The 18,260-nt window shown below is 41.7% G+C and overlaps 1 protein-coding gene across 1 annotated transcript in view; it reads right to left on the bottom strand.

Annotated features, from left to right (window-relative positions):
- The window catches only part of prtga (protogenin homolog a (Gallus gallus)), a 28,647-nt gene extending 16,374 nt beyond the window's left edge, over window positions 1-12,273 (bottom strand). Inside the window, exons 1-7 of the mRNA XM_008301409.1 lie at window positions 12,207-12,273; window positions 10,530-10,832; window positions 1,905-2,049; window positions 1,564-1,697; window positions 1,131-1,427; window positions 881-1,040; window positions 224-471 (exon numbers count right to left, since the gene is read on the bottom strand). Of these exons, the coding sequence (XP_008299631.1) occupies window positions 224-471; window positions 881-1,040; window positions 1,131-1,427; window positions 1,564-1,697; window positions 1,905-2,049; window positions 10,530-10,832; window positions 12,207-12,273 (1,354 nt within the window). The remainder of the gene's footprint in view (window positions 1-223; window positions 472-880; window positions 1,041-1,130; window positions 1,428-1,563; window positions 1,698-1,904; window positions 2,050-10,529; window positions 10,833-12,206) is intronic.
- Window positions 12,274-18,260: the final 5,987 nt, after the last annotated feature.

Genomic DNA, 18,260 nt, shown 5'->3' with positions numbered 1-18,260 from the left:
TTCTGTTTGTTTAAAAAAGGCTGTCATTCTACTTCACTCTGGAGTTCTGCCTTTTTGTGACCTCTGTCCAACAACGTAGCATTGATAATGCAGGGTTTGCACCTTCATTAAGCTCTGTAGGCAGGAAGATGCCATAAAATGTCTTAAAATATTAACAGTTTCCTTCTAATTCAGATAACGCTGTCCCTGTGTGACAAAGACGCAATAAAAAAAATGTCCTCACCTTCAGCCTTCATGTAGTGCACAGAATAGGCAATGACTTTATCTGAGTTATACAGAGGCCTCTCCCAAGCCAGAAGGATGGCAGAGCTCGACACCGTGTCAGCTCGGATATTCCTGGGCGCACTTGGTCGATCTTCTGACATCACCACAATGAGCCTCGCCATGGAGAGGACCGATCCCTGCTCATTCTCTGCCTGGCACTGATAGATGGCATCATCCTCAGGGATGATCTGGTTGATGACCAATTTGCTAAGATACAGACACACACACACACAGACACAGATAGACACATGAGAATGCACCCAGATTGTCTCTTTCTGAGGCCCTTTTTCCAGGGTGTAGTCATTCTATAGTCACCTTAACAAGCACTGACAGTTGAATAAGGAGCAGGAGCGAATTACAGGGAAAGCAACTAAAATCCCATTTGCACACCTATAAATTATTCAGTTTCCTTTCTACTGTAGGAGCGCGAGCAAATTATTTATTTAAATTGTGTAAATTGGTCAACAACAACCGCTAATGAGTGTTTCACGGTTTAAGGAGTTAGGCCTTCTGTTCATTATGTCAGAGTATGTGACGCAAATACATTTGACATGTGAGGGAGGAAATTTATGGGGTCACTGGGATCCATTTTTAAGTGAACCAGAGTGAAACATACCTGTTGTACATCTTGATCCGACCATTAGAGTGAACTTTCTTTCCGTTCTTGAGCCAAGTGATCTGAGGCGTGGGAACTCCTTCAGCTTGGCACACAAAGCGGGCGGTGCCAGCACGGGGACGGGTCAGGCTCTCCGGCCACTCCGACAGGGAAGGTGGTGCTTTAGAAGAACGACAGCAATGATTTAAGTTATAAACTATCAATATAAAATCAAAACATATACAGCCATAGTTTGGTAGACTGTTTATACCTAGTACAGTGACATTGGCAGCGGCCACAGTGTAGTTTCGTGTGCCGGGCGTGGTGGCTCTGCACATGTAGACTCCTCCGTGGCGGGGCTTGATGTCTGTGATAATGAGGTTGCCGTTTCCTAACACTTTGGTGTTGTAAACATCAATGGACTTGCTGTCTGCTCTGCTCCAGGAGATGATGGGTCGGGGATTGCCTGTGGCCATGCACTCCAGGATGGCATTCTGGTGCAGTGACACCGAAATGTTCTGTGGCCCGGCGATGATGCGTGGTCTCTGGGGAAGCTGGGGGCTGGGAGCTGCAGAGATACAGGAAGACAACTTTAGTCACGTAAAAACCTCCCTGTAATGTCCTGTTAGTGAATAAATGAGCCTTTCAAAAACCTATTGACCACTGACTCAACACATTTGTAAAACCAGAGCTGGCTGACACACCTGGGGTGACAGTGAGGGTGGCCTCTATGCTTCGGCGACGGCTGGCAATGTTGGTAGCAACGCAGCGGTAGTTTCCAGCATCCGCCCGCTGCACCCCGTGGATCTGAAGAACACCACTGGGCAGGGCTGTGATTCTGAATGATGGAGACACGCACAAATACAACTCAGCTTTTATCACTAACAATATGGAGCAATTACTAGTATTTCTAGCAACTGATAATGGCTAAGTGTGGTCACAGATTATCTGTCAAGTCCTGCTGCAAAAAATATGTTTGGTATTCATTTACATAAACATGTAAATGAATACCATGAGGCTAAACTGAAAACAACCGAGTGCATACCTTTCAGTGGTGAGGGGTAATGTGACCCGATTGAACTCCCAAGTGATGATGGGAGGAGGGTGTGCACTGATTTTACAGGAAAACCTGGCAACTGAGCCTTCAGTCACCACTATGGATGTCGGCTGGATTGCAAAAGCGGAGATACCTACAGGAAAACAGAACGAGACACAAATGAAAGACTTCTTACAAATGAAAAAATGTGGTCTGTATTACCAGGGCCAAAACAAATTTAACTACTAGTCTGATTTTTCAACAATGTTTTTTTTTTTTTAAATTATTGATTTCATAGCATATCAGAATGGGATGTTATAAAGTGTCTATCAATAAATAGATGGGTTAGATGCTGAGATGACCCAAAAACTGCCACGTTGTCACAATCACAAACTTGTCAGTAAGATCAAACTAGCAGCAGGTTATCATTATCTCATCTGACTAGTAATGAATTTGTAACACACAAACGATTATTGAGTCCCATATTGAGGCTGTCAATTTGTCAAAAGGCAGTATGAGGAGAACTAGCCCAGATGATTGGTTACTCCAGCAGGATTCTTCCCCACAACAGAGACAGCATTCACGTTTTTTATCCCTCACATGCAGTCCTTCTAAGATAAAGTCACAGGAAACTCCCTTGAGGTGTTTCTTTCTTGTGAAAGCCAGTGTTGAATTTCGCTCCATGCGTTGTCTCAAACTTTGCTTTGACATAAACTCAAAGCCCACTTTAGGTTTAAGTCAATTAAATGAATAAAGACAAAGCTGCTTTCACGGCCATCATTATGTAAAAGGTCCTAAATCCGGAAGGAAATCTGATTTCAACCATAAAATTGCCATTATACATAAACTATGTGGACATTTCTACAAAAGAAATCTCAATGATGATTATTTCTCACAGGTAATACGTATTTTTATAAAGAATACACATTTTAGACACCCATCCATCTCAGTCAGATCCAGTCGAAGTCTGAAAACAGAGATGCCTATTACCTAAAGCTAGAGACATGCTGAGTGCTGCAGGAAGGTGATGACTGGAGTGGAACAGCTACATCCTGCGTGGATAGGGTTTCCCTGAAACTGAGCTGTTGTCAGCCACCAGCTGAGCAGCAAGCAAATGAGACCCAACACGAATTACAATAAGGCCTTTTATACAGCAGGAGAAGGATATGCATTTTATAATGACTTAAGTTGTTTTAGCTGTTTTTGTTAATGAATGCTCTCTTTGACAGTAGTTCCTGCAGAGCCATAAAAGTCCTAAAAGGCATTGAGGTCACCCACTGCTGTACCATCCCCCTCTTCTCAAAAAGCTGCAGAACCCTGAGGTCAGTCATTTGTTAACAGAAATCAATTGAACTGCTGTTTGTGATAGGGAGAAGAGTAAGTTTCACAGCATGCTAACTTTTAACTATAACAAATATATCAATCATGGATGGCACCAGCATGGACCAATCAATAGACTGTAAAGGATTTTTACAATTGGTCAGACAGATAAAGTCTTATATCTTTGCATTCAACCCATTTCCGCTATTTCTAATTTCAGTAGTCCCATTTTCAAGATAAAGAGGTAAAGCACTGCCTGCTTTTGAGATGAAACTATCACCTCTTAAGTAATGGACAAACAAACACACCGTGGTGCTCTTTAACCTCTGCACACACACTCAGAGTCGCTTCTGCTGCAGTGAGCCATCAGCACTCAGCAAAGAAGAAACACAAAAGAGCAGGAAGGAGTGCATCAAGTTGAAACCATATCTGTCCGATAAACATACCAAACACCATTCAAACAACATCCAAGAAGGGTTCAGGTCTTCTACAGTTTGAAAGAAGCTGCATGAGATACGTTCAGAGGGATAAATGAAAATCACATTAACTTTTCTTCTAATTAAGCAACTGAACATGATACAAACATAAAACTTTGTTGGTAACCAGGAGAAACAAGCACAAACAAAACTGTGAGAAGACATAAATGTCTGCCTTGCACACTGGCGACTGTATTTCTGACTTTAATATCCAACATCCTCCTTGCTATGTTTCTACACAAAGGGCATTAAGCACCATGCTGTGATGGTAATCTCTGCTTTCGAGAAAAGGCTGCAGGAAATCCCTACACTGCAATAAACACACAGTGGTGTGTATGAGGGGAATGATGAATGGCTGTGTGTAAGCGGAGTTGCCAGGTGTTGTGGTGCTAAACAGCAGGAGTGCTCAGACTGCCAGAAATAACATTCAGTGAATTATGACTTTTACACATTTGACAGCAACACGCCTGCAAATCACGCTGACATTTGTGGAGGAAAAAACACGTCATTTTGACCAAGAAAGGATTGACAGTCTTGGTTCTTGCCTTAAAATCATTTCCTATTTCTTATTACTAGACTTTAATTGAAATAATTTGTATTTATAACTGCTAAACTAAATTTTAAAATGACTATTGGGGCTATATTTTATTCTGTGTCGTAGTGCCATTACAGGACTTAAAGGGGGAACTTGAAAATATGAAATGCGTGGATGTTGTTTACTACAGTGCTGTTGTTGTCAGACTGTGTATCTGCCAATAAACCGTTCATGCTGGACAAGAGGAAAAGTGCTGTCAGGATCAGATCTCCTCACTAAAGACACATTTAATCAAATTAGTCTTGCGCTGGTACCCCTGTAGCCCGGCTGTGGCTGGCTGATGTGAAGACAGAAGTGGGGAGAGGCAATCGGGCACTCTTTCCCACACACAGCCACCCTCTCTCACCCCTCCTCCGTTAACGCATGCTCCTACAAAAATGCCATTAACGTGCTGAAGTGATATGACTGCAGGGGCATGAGAGATGAGCTGCACTGATCCTTTTCCTCTCTGCTTTGCCCTTCCACTCAGTCAAGTGATTCTGAATTGACAAACAGCAGGATAATCATTGATTATTGATAAACTAGTACGACAAGGTGGAAAATCTATAAGTGTTAGGGTTTGTCGCACACTGGCCCGAGCACTCCGAGCTGAAAATAGGAGGCTAACCTTCTGCTCTGAGCGATGATGTTTGCAGAGGGGTATCTAATGTATGGATGAAATTATCAAGGCAAACAAATCAAGCTCTTTGTGATTTACTTAGTGATACACATTTAGTCAGCCTAATATCTGTGCTTCACTAAAGAAAAATGGAAGGCAAAAAAAAACCTTGTGCATGTAAACAGTGACATGTCATTTCCTTTACTACACTAAAATATACAAACATAAAACCTTTGGCATAACATTTTGCCCTCTCCTCTCACTTAAACACAGAATAAATATCTCAGGCTATTCCCCGAAAGCTTGAAGAAACAGTTCTGACCATCTGCCCTTCCCAGCAATCTCACCTCTCACCTCTGACCTCCACAAATCCTGGCTCGCCCTCAACTCAGCAGAGCCCTGGATGACCACCCCAAACCAGCGCTGCTGGTCACTGCTGCCGAGAAATCCCTTTCTCTTGTTATGTGACTTGAAAAGTATGTTTTGTAATAACATCCTTCTCTGTTATATCAGTGGCATCTGCCAATTGTTGCTACTACAGCAAATAAAACAATAGATATAGTCCAGCTGCTCCCAGACGTTTAACCATCAGTTTAAAAGCTGTCATCTTCTTTCACTCTCACCATATCAGACAGGAGAGGGAAGGAATTTATCAGCATGATTTTCATGAGTTTGAGTCACAACTATACAACTAATTACCAGCAATGTTCAGAGTTAAGAATCTGAAGCTAAACAGACAAATACCAGTCTGTTTTATATGTCCTCCTGTTTTCTGTTTTTACAGTAGTTCAGCTCGTAGTTTGAATTGAACCAGAGAAGTAAAACTATACTCGCTTGCTCCTCAGCTTGCAGCAGATGGGCCTCCTGATGCCAGCAGCTCAACAAACTAAAGGTCAGTGGACAGGTCAGGCCCAAACAAAGGTTCTCCTACAAATGCCAGGAATTAGTTCAGCCCTCTCTCCTCTGGTTACTGCGGTCAGTTTCTAAGCCACAGCACAGCACGTACTTCACTTGCATGTGAGCTTTTAGTGCTACTAAGGGGTAAACTTTGACTGCTATCAAAACTACATAAAGAACTTTCATCTTCATCTTCAAATGCTAAAATAGCTGTCATGGCAATCTGCATCAAAGAACTCTGCACATCTTATACTAGCCTATATGCACTTTGTATATGACTTTCTACCCATAGTTCATAGTTTTTGGGGACTTTTCTGTGTCAAACAAATTGTCATTGATTCTGTAGTGCCAGGATAAGATATTGCTGTGAAAATGTCAAACAAAGTCCTTCTCCCAGTTCTAAAGACCTGAGATGCTGTCAGTATGTTTACCTCAACTTAGTTTCAACACAGTGGCTAACAAAAGCTGCTTGTGTTGTGTTTGCAGTGATGGCCCCCAACCATCCCTACGCCAACCCACCCCCAGGATCCAATCTTTGGGTGAGACATTAAAATTGATCATCCTCTCTTGATGCTGCAGATTGCACACTGAATTGATGGCCATCAGGAGACCCATGAAATCTGGGCCCTTTGCTGAATCACATAAACAACCCTCACAACTTTTAAATATACTCCTCCTACGGGTATGATCCCTAAAGTGCACTATGTGGTTACATCAAAAAAAGTTTATTTTACTTTTTATTTGCTCATTCCACCAGTGGTGAAAAGCACCACCATTTAATTGAGTGATGAGTCCTTTACAATGTTCATTGAACCCACTGAACATTAGTAAAAAGACTGCAGAAAAAAGAGGGCTGATAAGCAAGAAGAAGAATGCAAAGCTGAGAAAGCCCACAAATCAATCACTGGCTGGATGGCAGATGTGCTGCTGCTCCACACAGGCTGCAGGACAGTCAAGTGACCACTGGCCTGGCTAAACAAAGAGCTATTCCCATGAGCGGTGTGACCTCTCAAAGCACCGAATGGGCGGTGGGGGAGCAGTGTTGGGAAGAGCATTCCTCCCCCTCCTCCAACTCCTTATCTCTGCCACAAAGTTTTCCAATCACTCAACAGCAACCCTCCACTGAGACAGTGGCTTCATTGTCTTTAATCTCCACATCAGAGGACAAAGTTAAAAAAGTCAATCTATAAATACCTACACTCTGTTTTTAACAACAGCTTTTTAAAATTTTACTATTAAACCACTGGAATACCCGGGGAAAAAAAGACAAATAAAAGTTTTCAAAGAGATAAAACAGAAAAAGATGCTCATGGAAACAAAAGCAGATCCACTGATGACTACTAAGGCAGCTGATAAACTCGACGAGCATCCAGCATTATTGTAGGAAAGATTTAAGTCCCGTTCTCGGTCTCGCTGCCCTCCATCTATTGGACAGTTTAAAGAAACCTTTGACCTCTCGGCCTGCCGTTCAGGGGAACCATGGTAACCTTTCGTATCCAGCAGAGGAGAAAAACAAGATTCCAGGCTTTGAGTTGTCCCACTTAAGGGCATTTCATTCATTCACGTCACAGTTCACACTGTGCAAGGTTTGCTTTCGTCTTATTGGGGCTTCTAATTGTGCCAAGCCAGTGCAAGTCAGATGCATTCCTTAGCAACTTAAAATAATGCTGCGGTCCCGACCTGGCTGCCTATGGACACACCAGTGAGGTAAAATAAACATTGTAAGTCAACTGCAGCAGCTCCTTCAAATACCTCCCTTAAAGCTTGTTTTGTCATCAGCTTTAAACACAAAGTGAATAATGGTCAGTGCCAGAATTCATGTGAGTATATGTCTTCAATAGTGACACCTGCACTTGTGAGAACGATCCTTCTCTTTACCAAAACTAGAAAAAACACACCAAAACCCTACACTAGAAGACTATTATATTGCACTGAGGTGTATAAGAAGCTTTATGTTACAGTAGCACTCATTAGACTTTACAAGAAAATATACCTCATGGTCATAGTTTGTTTAAATTATTCACATTTCTATTGGACGACAGGCTAGGAGTGCACTGCTTGAATATGCAGATGGTATATGTGCCGTGATGGATCAGACCCACATAAATACAGTTCTTTTCCTTGTGTCATAATAAAATGTTGTGTTTCTGTTTCAGTTAGAGAAAATGACCTGATAGCATTTTTCTCTTGCCACATAATGTTATGTAATTACGCTGTACAAACCCAACAGTGGGCTATTCTCCAACACACGTCCAAACATCTACCTTCAACAACCTGATTTCATTGATTTCAACTGTTCTTGGAACTCTTGCCCAAAGACTTTGCTTTTTAGTGCATCAATAATGCGAGTCCACAACAGAGCAGTAACATCACAAAGTGATTTTCACTATCGACGTAAGTGAAATGATCTGCAGTGCATCTGTGAAACCTGACATCGAGAACATTTTCTACATCTGACAGTGTCCACGGGGCAACATGTGGGCAATACCTGCACAAGTTAGTGAGGAATCTGACATTTTCCTCTCTCTGTTTTCATGCCTTAGGTACCTGTGGTCACGTGGCGTAAGAGGCCAGAGGAAGGGAGCCAACTCAGGAGGCAATCTGTCTCCTGAAATCCCCATCAATCTGAGGTCTATTGACAAAAGTCACACGATGCGGCTCAGGTGTCACATTCCTTTTCATCAAGGCCAGATCCCGTCTCACCTTTGTGCTTTATTAGCCCCCAATGTTTAAGTTTACCCTCCATCACCACCGTGCTCTTCAGTTAACAGCTAGCAGGTACACAGCTCATGAGCAAAGGGCTGAAAAGCTCCCAAGGACTGTAGCTCCTGCCCCTGAGACGTAAAACATGTCAACATGATAAAGAGGGGTATCACATCGCCTCTGGAAAGCAGGTACTGAGGCTCCCCACATGTCCTACTATCTGTCTTCCAACTAAGGAATTAACATATGAAAAGACTTGCGGACACAATACCACTTGAATTAAAAGATTTCTCTGGTTAACAAACATCAAAATCAAATGCTCACATATCCTCTGAGCAGACTTTTATCTAACAGGCAGATCATACAAGAAAGTGGTAATGAGCAGTGCCACCCTGATTTTGCAATCAAACTGTGGACTCACGAATCTTTAACTTTTACAATTAATGTAATTAGTCATTCTGTGGTCACTAGGTCCAGCTATTTTGTCCACCTATTTAAGGGACAAACAATTGCCCCCCCCCAAAGAATCCCCTTTTCTTTTGTGAGCACGGGAGGCAATGTGGACAAAAACAGTCAGAGTGAAAAGCTTTTCACTCTTTCACCAGAGTAGTGAGGCAGAAAACAATTGTGTGCAAAGCCTCGAATCCCTACTGACCTGGTAGGGCCTGCAATAAAGTTTGGTCATTTAGATACTCAGGGTAAAGCCGCAGTACTGGGAAACAGCAATTCACATTCGTATGTGTGTGTGTTTGTGTGTGTGCAGACCACTCGCAACAACCCCCATCGCTACCCCTGTGTCCTTCAACTGAGCATTTCTCAGGTATGTGAAAATTTTATGAGCTTCCAGATAGACCTTCCAGCAGGTCTAAGTGCCATTTTAAAACAAACTAGTAAAGCTTACTGGCGGCCTTTATCACCTCTTAACTTCAAGCTATAAAGCAGGTAAACTACTCAATCAATTAATAAAAATATATAAACTCTGTAGGTACCTGAACATATCTGAGATGTGCCTGTGAGCTCTGCCAGAGAGCACTGCATGTGGTAAAGTACTGCTTCGGAATAATTTATGTTAAAAAAAAGAAAGGCCCTGAAGCTGGTATGTAACTCACACTAATTGCTCTCCGCATGTTATTGAGGTCCTGTTACTCTTCATACGGACATGAGGTGCCAAAGGAAACTGATTTTATACAAAGAAATCTACTATTGCTGACTGAGAAAACCCTCAGAATTAATGTTCAAAAACAATAACAAAGTTTCTAAACTGCTTCTCTTCATCTTTCCAGTGTCTGCATCACATTGTAGGAGAAACGGCCTTCAATGTAAAACAGTCTAGGATTACATGAAAGCCCTAATCACCGGACAAGACATCAAAAACATCTATTTTCTGCCTTTTTTTTCATTTCAATATAAAATTAAATTACGGCATCTTGCACGCAATGTTAAGAATGCATGTTTCAGCACAGATGGGAATGCAGTGGCAGCTGGGTAAAATGTTTCACATTCATTCCACCAAAGTGGGCACAGCAAGATGCATGGCCTGCAGGTAGGAGGAGGGGATATAAGGTCCCAAAAGCCCAACTCTGCCTGAAGCTTCCCCACCTCCTTCTTAAAATACGAGGCCAGAACTGGAGGAGAAAGCATTCCAAAAGAACAATTCCTCAAGCGACCAGGGGTGCAATAACATGAAAGCCCAGGCCAGTGAATAGGGGTCATCTGCTCTTTAGCACTGGAGAACCAGTATCCTGGTCAGTTCCTAACCTTTCAGATCTCTTGCGCCTTCATTAACACACCAATGGGCATTTTCCCCTTCTGAGCAGCATCTTTTTTTTAAGCTCTAACTTTGAAGACGATGTTTCTCTTCCTGCTACCACCAAAGATGCTCTGAATGCAACACTGGGCAGCAAAAATAAAAATAAATATGTGAAGTTAGATTTGAATCTCATCAGCTGAACAGCCAGAATACAAAACTATTGACTGTGTCTGTTGTCGATCACGTGTCCTCCTCACTGTTGCATCTCCAATACAGTTCCAGCACGGATACTCACTTGCGATTGTAAGACGGGCTTTTTGGCTCAGGATTGCTCCATACTTGTTCTGAGCGAGGCACTGATAGAACCCTTCATCTGATTTGTCTCCTCTTCTGCTCTCCACCTCCGAAATATAAAGGGAGCCATTGGAGAACAGGTACACCCGTTCATTCTCCACGACTTTTACTCCGTTCTTGAGCCATCTGACATCAATGGTTGCCTCTCCACGCGCCTGACAGTCCAAGATCACCGCTTCTTTCCGCATGGCAGTGACATCGTGGGGCTCCTTGACGAAGAATAACTCGCTAAAGCAGAAAACACCTGTGGAGAGAGAGAGAGAGAGCAGTCAGAGAAGCACAGGAGAAGCGAAGGTGGTGATCAGCATGGGGCCTTCTGTCAGGGCAGAGGAACAAGGCGCCGTCAGGAGTCCAACAAAGAATTTAAAGCATTTACACGCCAGTCGAAGCGCTGGCTTATGGGGATGCACGAAGCTTATTATCTGGAGTCAGTAACTGCGATTATTACAGGTCGTGGCTCAACATCCTGTAGTTGGGTACGATCAGTGTTAGTGGATAGAAGCGTGACACGGATGAAGGAGAAATATCACGTTTAAGAGGCTTGGAGGTCTGCCAGCATGAGGACAAGCGCCCAGTACAGTAATCACACCGCGGCTTCATTAGGTCTTTCTGCTCCACTTACTTAAAGCTATAAAGTCAGCGGCTGAAGGTGACACAGATTATCCTGTTAGTCCCTGCAGTTTACACAGAAACCTAATAATAAAGGGCCAACTTCACTTTCAGGGCCAAGCATTAATCTAACGACCTAAAACTGTTTTTAATCCACATTAAGGCAGCAACAATGGGATTTTAGAATAAAAAAGAATAAAACTTTATTAATCCCTTCGGTACAAGACCTCAGGGAAATTGCTAAATTTAGATTTTATAGATTTTCTCCTGAATCAGACCATGTATGGATCTTGTCCACAATATACATCTTCGTCATATTAATAATAATTTCATCAATAACTCTCCTGTATGTTTGATTTTCTGATGGTTCATGCTGGACTGACCTTTGATGTTTAATTTGAGGAGTCACAGATTTACTTTCTAGTACTTTACACTATAAATAGTCATTTAATTCACCTCTGCTCAGCTCTAACGAGTCATTTAAAGTATTTTTTCATGTCATCATTTATTTTATCTTCCTATATTTAGCTAGCTATGGCTTAGAAACTGATGCAGCAAGAAAACGAGGTGGTTAAATTGGACTGAACTTTCATACATAAAGTGTTTAATATACATTTAAACTAATAGTTGAATATTTTGAGGAGAAACTGCTGCGTTACAGAGTTCACAGAGGGTTAAATGAGCTAAAACACGACGATTTACTGCCAATTTCACACAAAGTTAGACAATATTTTAGCGTTTCATGAAGGTTAAAACAATACAGGTTATTTATCCGCCGAAAATGTAAACGTTTAAAATAGTTTAAGCAGCTAATAATCCTGTTTATTCGTCGTTTGAGGCTAGCGGGAGCTAAAAGTTGGATTTCAGTTGAAAGTTTAAACGGAGCATCTGGAGCTCTGGTCAAGTCTCCACACCATCAAACCGCTCAGTCAGTGATGAAACAAACCCTATCCTGCTTTTAAAAATAAAAAACAGTCGCACACATGATAAAAGTGAAAAGGCTTCTCACCTGAGATTGGAAGAAAAACGAGAAAGAACAGCAAACGCTGGTATAATTTCCTTTTGACAGACGCCATTGACGTTAGAGTTGTCCGCGCGTGCCAGCTACTCTCTCATGGTTGTTTCCTCCTCACGCGCTGCTCCGCTACTGACGAGCAGAGCCGCTGCGGGCAGATGCTGGAGCTCAGCCTCCCTCCTCTGGGGATGGACACCGGCCATCGATCACCTCTGACGGCCACCGTGCAGCGTGTGACAGCGCCACCTAGCTGCAGGGACACAGGCTCATCCGGACAGCCCTGCTGCTGCTCATCACACCTACAGTCGTCCTCAAATAAATTCATACCCTCCCATTAAAGAAGGAAAAACAAAACAAAACACTGAAATAAGTTGAAATTGAAGTAATGAAAAATAAAAAGTTACCTGAGTATATTCAGGGTTAAAACCCTACACAAATGACATAAAGTACAACTAACCTGATCATATTACATATAAATGTTAAGACCACACAGTATTATTAGTTTGATTACCTGAACTAATTTCAATATCAAGGCTTAGACCCCACCGTGATATTTATAATGTTAAAAATTAAGGATGAAAACGCTGCAAAAATGCTAAAAAATACAACTTTAAAATTTACAACTTGACCTAGGCACAGACCCTACAGTATAACTAATTAAGGAGATTAACCTGACTAGTTTTAGTATTAAGGTTAAGACCCTACAGCTTTATCAATTATGGAGATTTACCTGAATAATTGAAATATTAAGGCTAAGACCAAATAGCATTAATAATTATGGAGATTAAGCTGTCTGACTGAAGTATTGAGGCTGAGATCCTTCAGTATTATTAAGTATGGAGATAAACCCAACTAATTGAAATATAAAAGCTCAGACCACACAGCGTTATTAAAGTTAGAGATCAACCTGACTAATCCAGAACTAAAGTGACGAAGAGCCGACAAATCCACGAACTCTCTAGACTACCTACTTGAACAAGCTTTATTTTCTTCTTCTTCCATTTGTCTTTCTTGTTTAATGCATCTTCCTTTTTTCTTATTTCTATTTGCGACAGCAGAGAGGAACAGGAGGAAGACCTGCAGCAGAACCAGGCTCAGGGAGGGCAGTCATCGGCCTCCACCAGTTCGGGTTTGGGTGAAGGGAAGAGAGGAAAGGACAGCAGAGGCAAAGTGACAACGAAGCAGTGATCACAAACAAAACACACTACGAAAGAGAGACGACACAAAGTACAAGGTGTATGTTATGGTGTTCTACTAGTGAGTCTACTTTATACGAACATTCTCTGCTCAGTGTTTTTGTGTGTTTGATGAGCAGTAGTGCCGTATAGTACGATGTGAAACTAGTAAAGAGTCCGTGTCCACGTTAACCCACAGAAATTAGATGTGGACTCCCACTTTAGCACAAACTTTAGGAATATGGAGCTACTTTCTACTTTTTTATAAGACATGTTAATATGGTGCATCCACCTACAGGCCCTATCTTTTTGCTTATCCATCCATCATCTATACACCTTAAACCTCACCAGGGTCATGGGGGCCTGGAGTCTATCCCAGCTGACTCAGGGTGAAGGACACCTGGACAGGTAACCAGTCTATCACAGGGCTACACTTAGAGACAGACAACCAAGCACACTCACATTCACACCTACGGACAATTTAGAACCACCAACATGTTTTTGGACTGTGTGGGAGGAAGCTGGAGAACCCGAAGAGAACCCACGCTGCACGGGGAGAACATGGAGACTCCGCACAGTGTGTCCTCACCGGGACATGAACCAGCAACCTTCGAACTGCGAGGCAACGGTGCTAACCACTGAGCCACCTCACAGCCCTTCTTTTAACATGTAGGGGAATAATTATTTTCATGTTCCAACACACAACTTCCCAACAACAGAATGAACATCATGAAAAAAAACAAGGACGCAGATGAAGAGCGGGGGTCAAAGACCAGAAATCACAAGTCAGTATCGAGTCACACCACTGTGATACGTAATGGAGCTGCTTCCTGAAGGGTTTGGTGAAGTTGGTGGACATGTTTGGAGAGCAGGATCATGTCGTTGGACACGTCCAACCAGAGCATCATGCAGCAGGTCGACTGTTTGTGTGGAACTATTTCTTAGACCAGAAATAGTTGAGCTGTGGACATTCAAGTGTCTGGCATTGGTTCCGTCTTTCTCTTGTTATTTGAATAAAGCTGAATATTAAGGAGGCTTTTTATAGTCACTGGTTAAAGGACTGTCTGTGTATACCAATAGAAATGCTACTTTTCTCAGACAAATAAGTGCCGTCTACTGGTTCTGGTGTCTCAAAAGAAAGTACAACATGTAATTATATTTAATTATATTTAAAAGTGTGAGTAATACGGGGGTGGACAGTCCTTTACATGTACTTTTGTATTTTTGTGACTTTTATTTTAATACAATTTCTAATCAGAAATTCTGCTTTTACTGAACTCTACAATATATTGCAATGATTTAAGTCTGTATTCACTCAGTTCCTCTGATGAACTGTTGAAGAACATCCTCCTGTGCAGAAAAGACGACCAACCGCTTGGACAGCATCGTAGCATAGAGAGGAATCTGACACTGAGTTGATTTGTAAGAATATTTCATTGATACCTTTTACAGTGACCACACATACCATACAAAGTTTTGTACACACTGTCTGGAATTTTCACTGACTTTCCAGGATGTTTCTCAGCGATCAAGATGATGACTGAGAAACCTTGAAGCTGCTGAGGAAGACTCTGAGTTGAAAGCTCAGGGGAAAAGCTGGTAAATGAACCTTGTGCTAAGACGCTTTTGTACTTAAGTTTCCAAGATCAATAATGAACCTTCAAGCTCAATTTTTATGTGTTGCCTGTGAATTAGCTAAATTTCTTTCTTTGCTCAAATAATCAATTAACAATTCCTTTCTTGAGCAGCTTATTGTCTTTGCATTCCTATTTATGGGACAACCTTTAAATAAATTACACTCAACAGCGTGTTACTGGAATAATAATTTTTTATTTTGGCACAACACATGTCAATAACTTTAGTATGGTTAACTTTAAGATCAGATCTGTTCACAGTCATGTTGTCCGAAGCCCAACACCAAAACCCTGACGGATCCCACGATGACTGCTTTGTATATTTTCAGCTGCTCCCCCATGAACCTTTCACTTTCCCTTATCGATAAGAACGAGCTGTATTGATGAGAGCAGATCCCTCAGAATCGGACACCAACTGGCCACCAAATGGTCTCTGCAAACTGGAGAAAAAAAATATGTTAATGGAAATGAGTTTGTCCTTTAAAACTGGGCGCTGCAATTACGAGGAAGCATTGATAGGAGCAGGACAGCTGCTGTGTCAATGTCGATATTGATCCGGTGTCCATCACTTATTGTGAAGAGAGATCAAACCCCCTCCGCCCCGCCACGGTCGTCCCCCTTCCTCCCTCTGTGAACCTTTATTCAGCAGCAGGACCGGAGCCCAGCTGTGATGTCCACGGGAAGAAAAATACAAAGAGCTGGAGAAACGTCACTCCCTGATAACTTACCAACGTATCAGAAATATTATTAAAACATTGATAAAACAGGATCTTAGACTCAGAAGGTTCAAACTGTTTGAATACTTAATGATTGAAACACTGAATTTCACTTTTGTGCCTTTTCAGGAAACTACAGGTTTGTTTTTTTTCCCAAAACAAATGAGGAAAAAAAGAGTAGATACAAGGAGAAGAAATCCTTTACCCTGTAGTATGCCACCTTTTTCCTGAACGTGACTAGTTTCTAATTTGTTGCTCAGGTATAACTTTAGTCAGACAACATAAAAAGTGCAAAAAACATTATTATTATGTTTGGAACTCCCCTTTAAAAATGACATGGTACTTCTTTTCTTTTCTAGCCTTTATTTATTTGGGGAAAAGCCCCAATGAGAGTAAATATTCTCTTTTTCATGGGTACCCTGTAAGCATGACAATAAGCAAAGAACACATTTTTCAGCTATTACTAAAACACAGAATAAATACAGAATAAAACACAAAGAATAGATATTTACACGGACATATACTCTCACATACAGAATGAACGCCACAGTCAATCAAAATAAAACACTTTACACAAAGTTAGAGAAAGTGTACAAGTTAAATTAAAGAAAACACTTGTACTGCTCTATGTTGGACACCAGGATCTTAAATAGACAATCTGATCTCAACAGGTTTTGAATTTTGTTCCAATACTTGGGTGCATAATATTTAAAAGCTTGCTTCCCGAAGTGTGTTTTCCAAGACTATAAAATCCTGGACTCTAGTTTGATGAGAAATTGATCTATAATTTATAATTCTATCGATATTCATCTTAATAAGCACATTTGAACACAAACTTTTATCAAATACCCGCTAAAATCTTTCCCCAAAATAGCTGCAGAGTGTGATCCAGTCAGTCCAAAACTGTATAAATAAATAAAATTCAGCAACACCTGCTGCCACATTAACCTCCAACACAAACACACTGATAATCTCCTGCTCGTTATGTTTCCCTTTGCAGCTCTTGTACAGTATTACATAACCCAATAAGTGACCACATCCTCACATCACACGGTGGGCACCTCTCTTACATAACGTGAGAAAGTGCGAGCCTGACCCCATTCATGGCCAGAGAGGCTCTCCCAAGGGTGTTTAATTAATCAAGAATTCAGTTTTGGCACCTGCCAATATGGCAGAGTTTGTGGGTGGAGTGATGTCCAGCCTGCATGTGAACTCGGGTCAAGCTCTGGAGCCGGATCAATGGAGCAAAAGTCATTATCAGGTTATGAATGTGTGTAGGTTTGTGGGTAAAGGGGAGCGAGCTTTCCCAAGACCCGCTGCCATTGGCTGAAGGCCGTGTCTTCCTGCCACCACACGTTGCCCATCCCCGCTGACCCCGGCAGTGTCCAAAAGGCCGGCCTGAATCGGGTGTGACCTTATCCACTGACCTCCGTGGAACGAAGGGGGTTTTAGTGCCCCAATGGGGGGTTGTGGAGAAATTAGGACTGTGGCTCTTCAGCTGAATCACACAAAAGGCTTCAACTACAGAGACGTGGAGTAGTCCTCTTCACACGGTGCTCTTGTTAACATTATACATGAAAGAGCGCCCCATGTTGCTGGTCAGCAAGCGAACAGATCTGAGTTATAGCGAAATGAAACTTATCCCTCCAGAAAGACAGACAACAGAGTGGGTTTCACAGAAAAAAATCTGTGTGTCGCTGCCAGTATGGTTTGAAACAAACCACATTTGTTCCTCAGATGTCACTTTAAAAGTTTGGTGACTCTCTTCAGGAAGATGCAGAGTTTCATCTCCCCCAGCTGGAAGAATTCAGAACTACAAACACACAAACCACAAGATCACAGCGAGCCGTCCAAAGAAACAAAACAACACATTTGTCAAATAGATTCAGATGTTTTTCCTCATTGTTTTAGTGCATTCTTGGAGACAAACGTCTAGCTTAGAAAATAAGTGATGCAATCAACAAAACTGCATTTGAAAAGTCTACTAATGCTACAAACTCCTCACAATCATCAAAATCACGTTTAAGATGAAAATCTTGCAACAAAAAACTCTCATGAAAACACCCCCCTTATACAACACAGTACAAGTTCAAATCTGCAGTCATTTAGAGGAGAGAAACAAAACTAAAATTTAAAATTATCAATATTTTAGCCTCTATATCTTCTCTTTGCTGCCGTCAGATCACACAACAGTTTTCTTATTCACATCACAGCTACAATAACATTCTCTCTGTTCAGACACGTCATGTAGTCAAACAGTGAGATGTCACTGAGTAGGCAGAGTCGCTGACATGCTCGGGTTTGGAAACACACCTTTACTGTTTCTCTGCAGTCAGCTGAAGCTCACATTGGCCAGTATGTGACACAACATTTAAACATCCAAAGAGAACATCACAGCCGCTTTAACCTATCACCTTTATCCGTTGTGTGATATCTTTACCTTAAAAAACATTCTACAATATTTCCCTCTGAAATTAAGAAGTATAAAATAGCATAAAATGGAAACACTAAATAAAGCAGCAG

Source organism: Stegastes partitus, unplaced genomic scaffold (assembly GCF_000690725.1).
Source record: "Stegastes partitus isolate 25-593 unplaced genomic scaffold, Stegastes_partitus-1.0.2 Scaffold1669, whole genome shotgun sequence".
NCBI lineage: Eukaryota > Metazoa > Chordata > Actinopteri > Pomacentridae > Stegastes > Stegastes partitus.
Note: the sequence above shows the minus strand (reverse complement) of the source record. Positions and strands in the feature narration are given on the sequence as shown.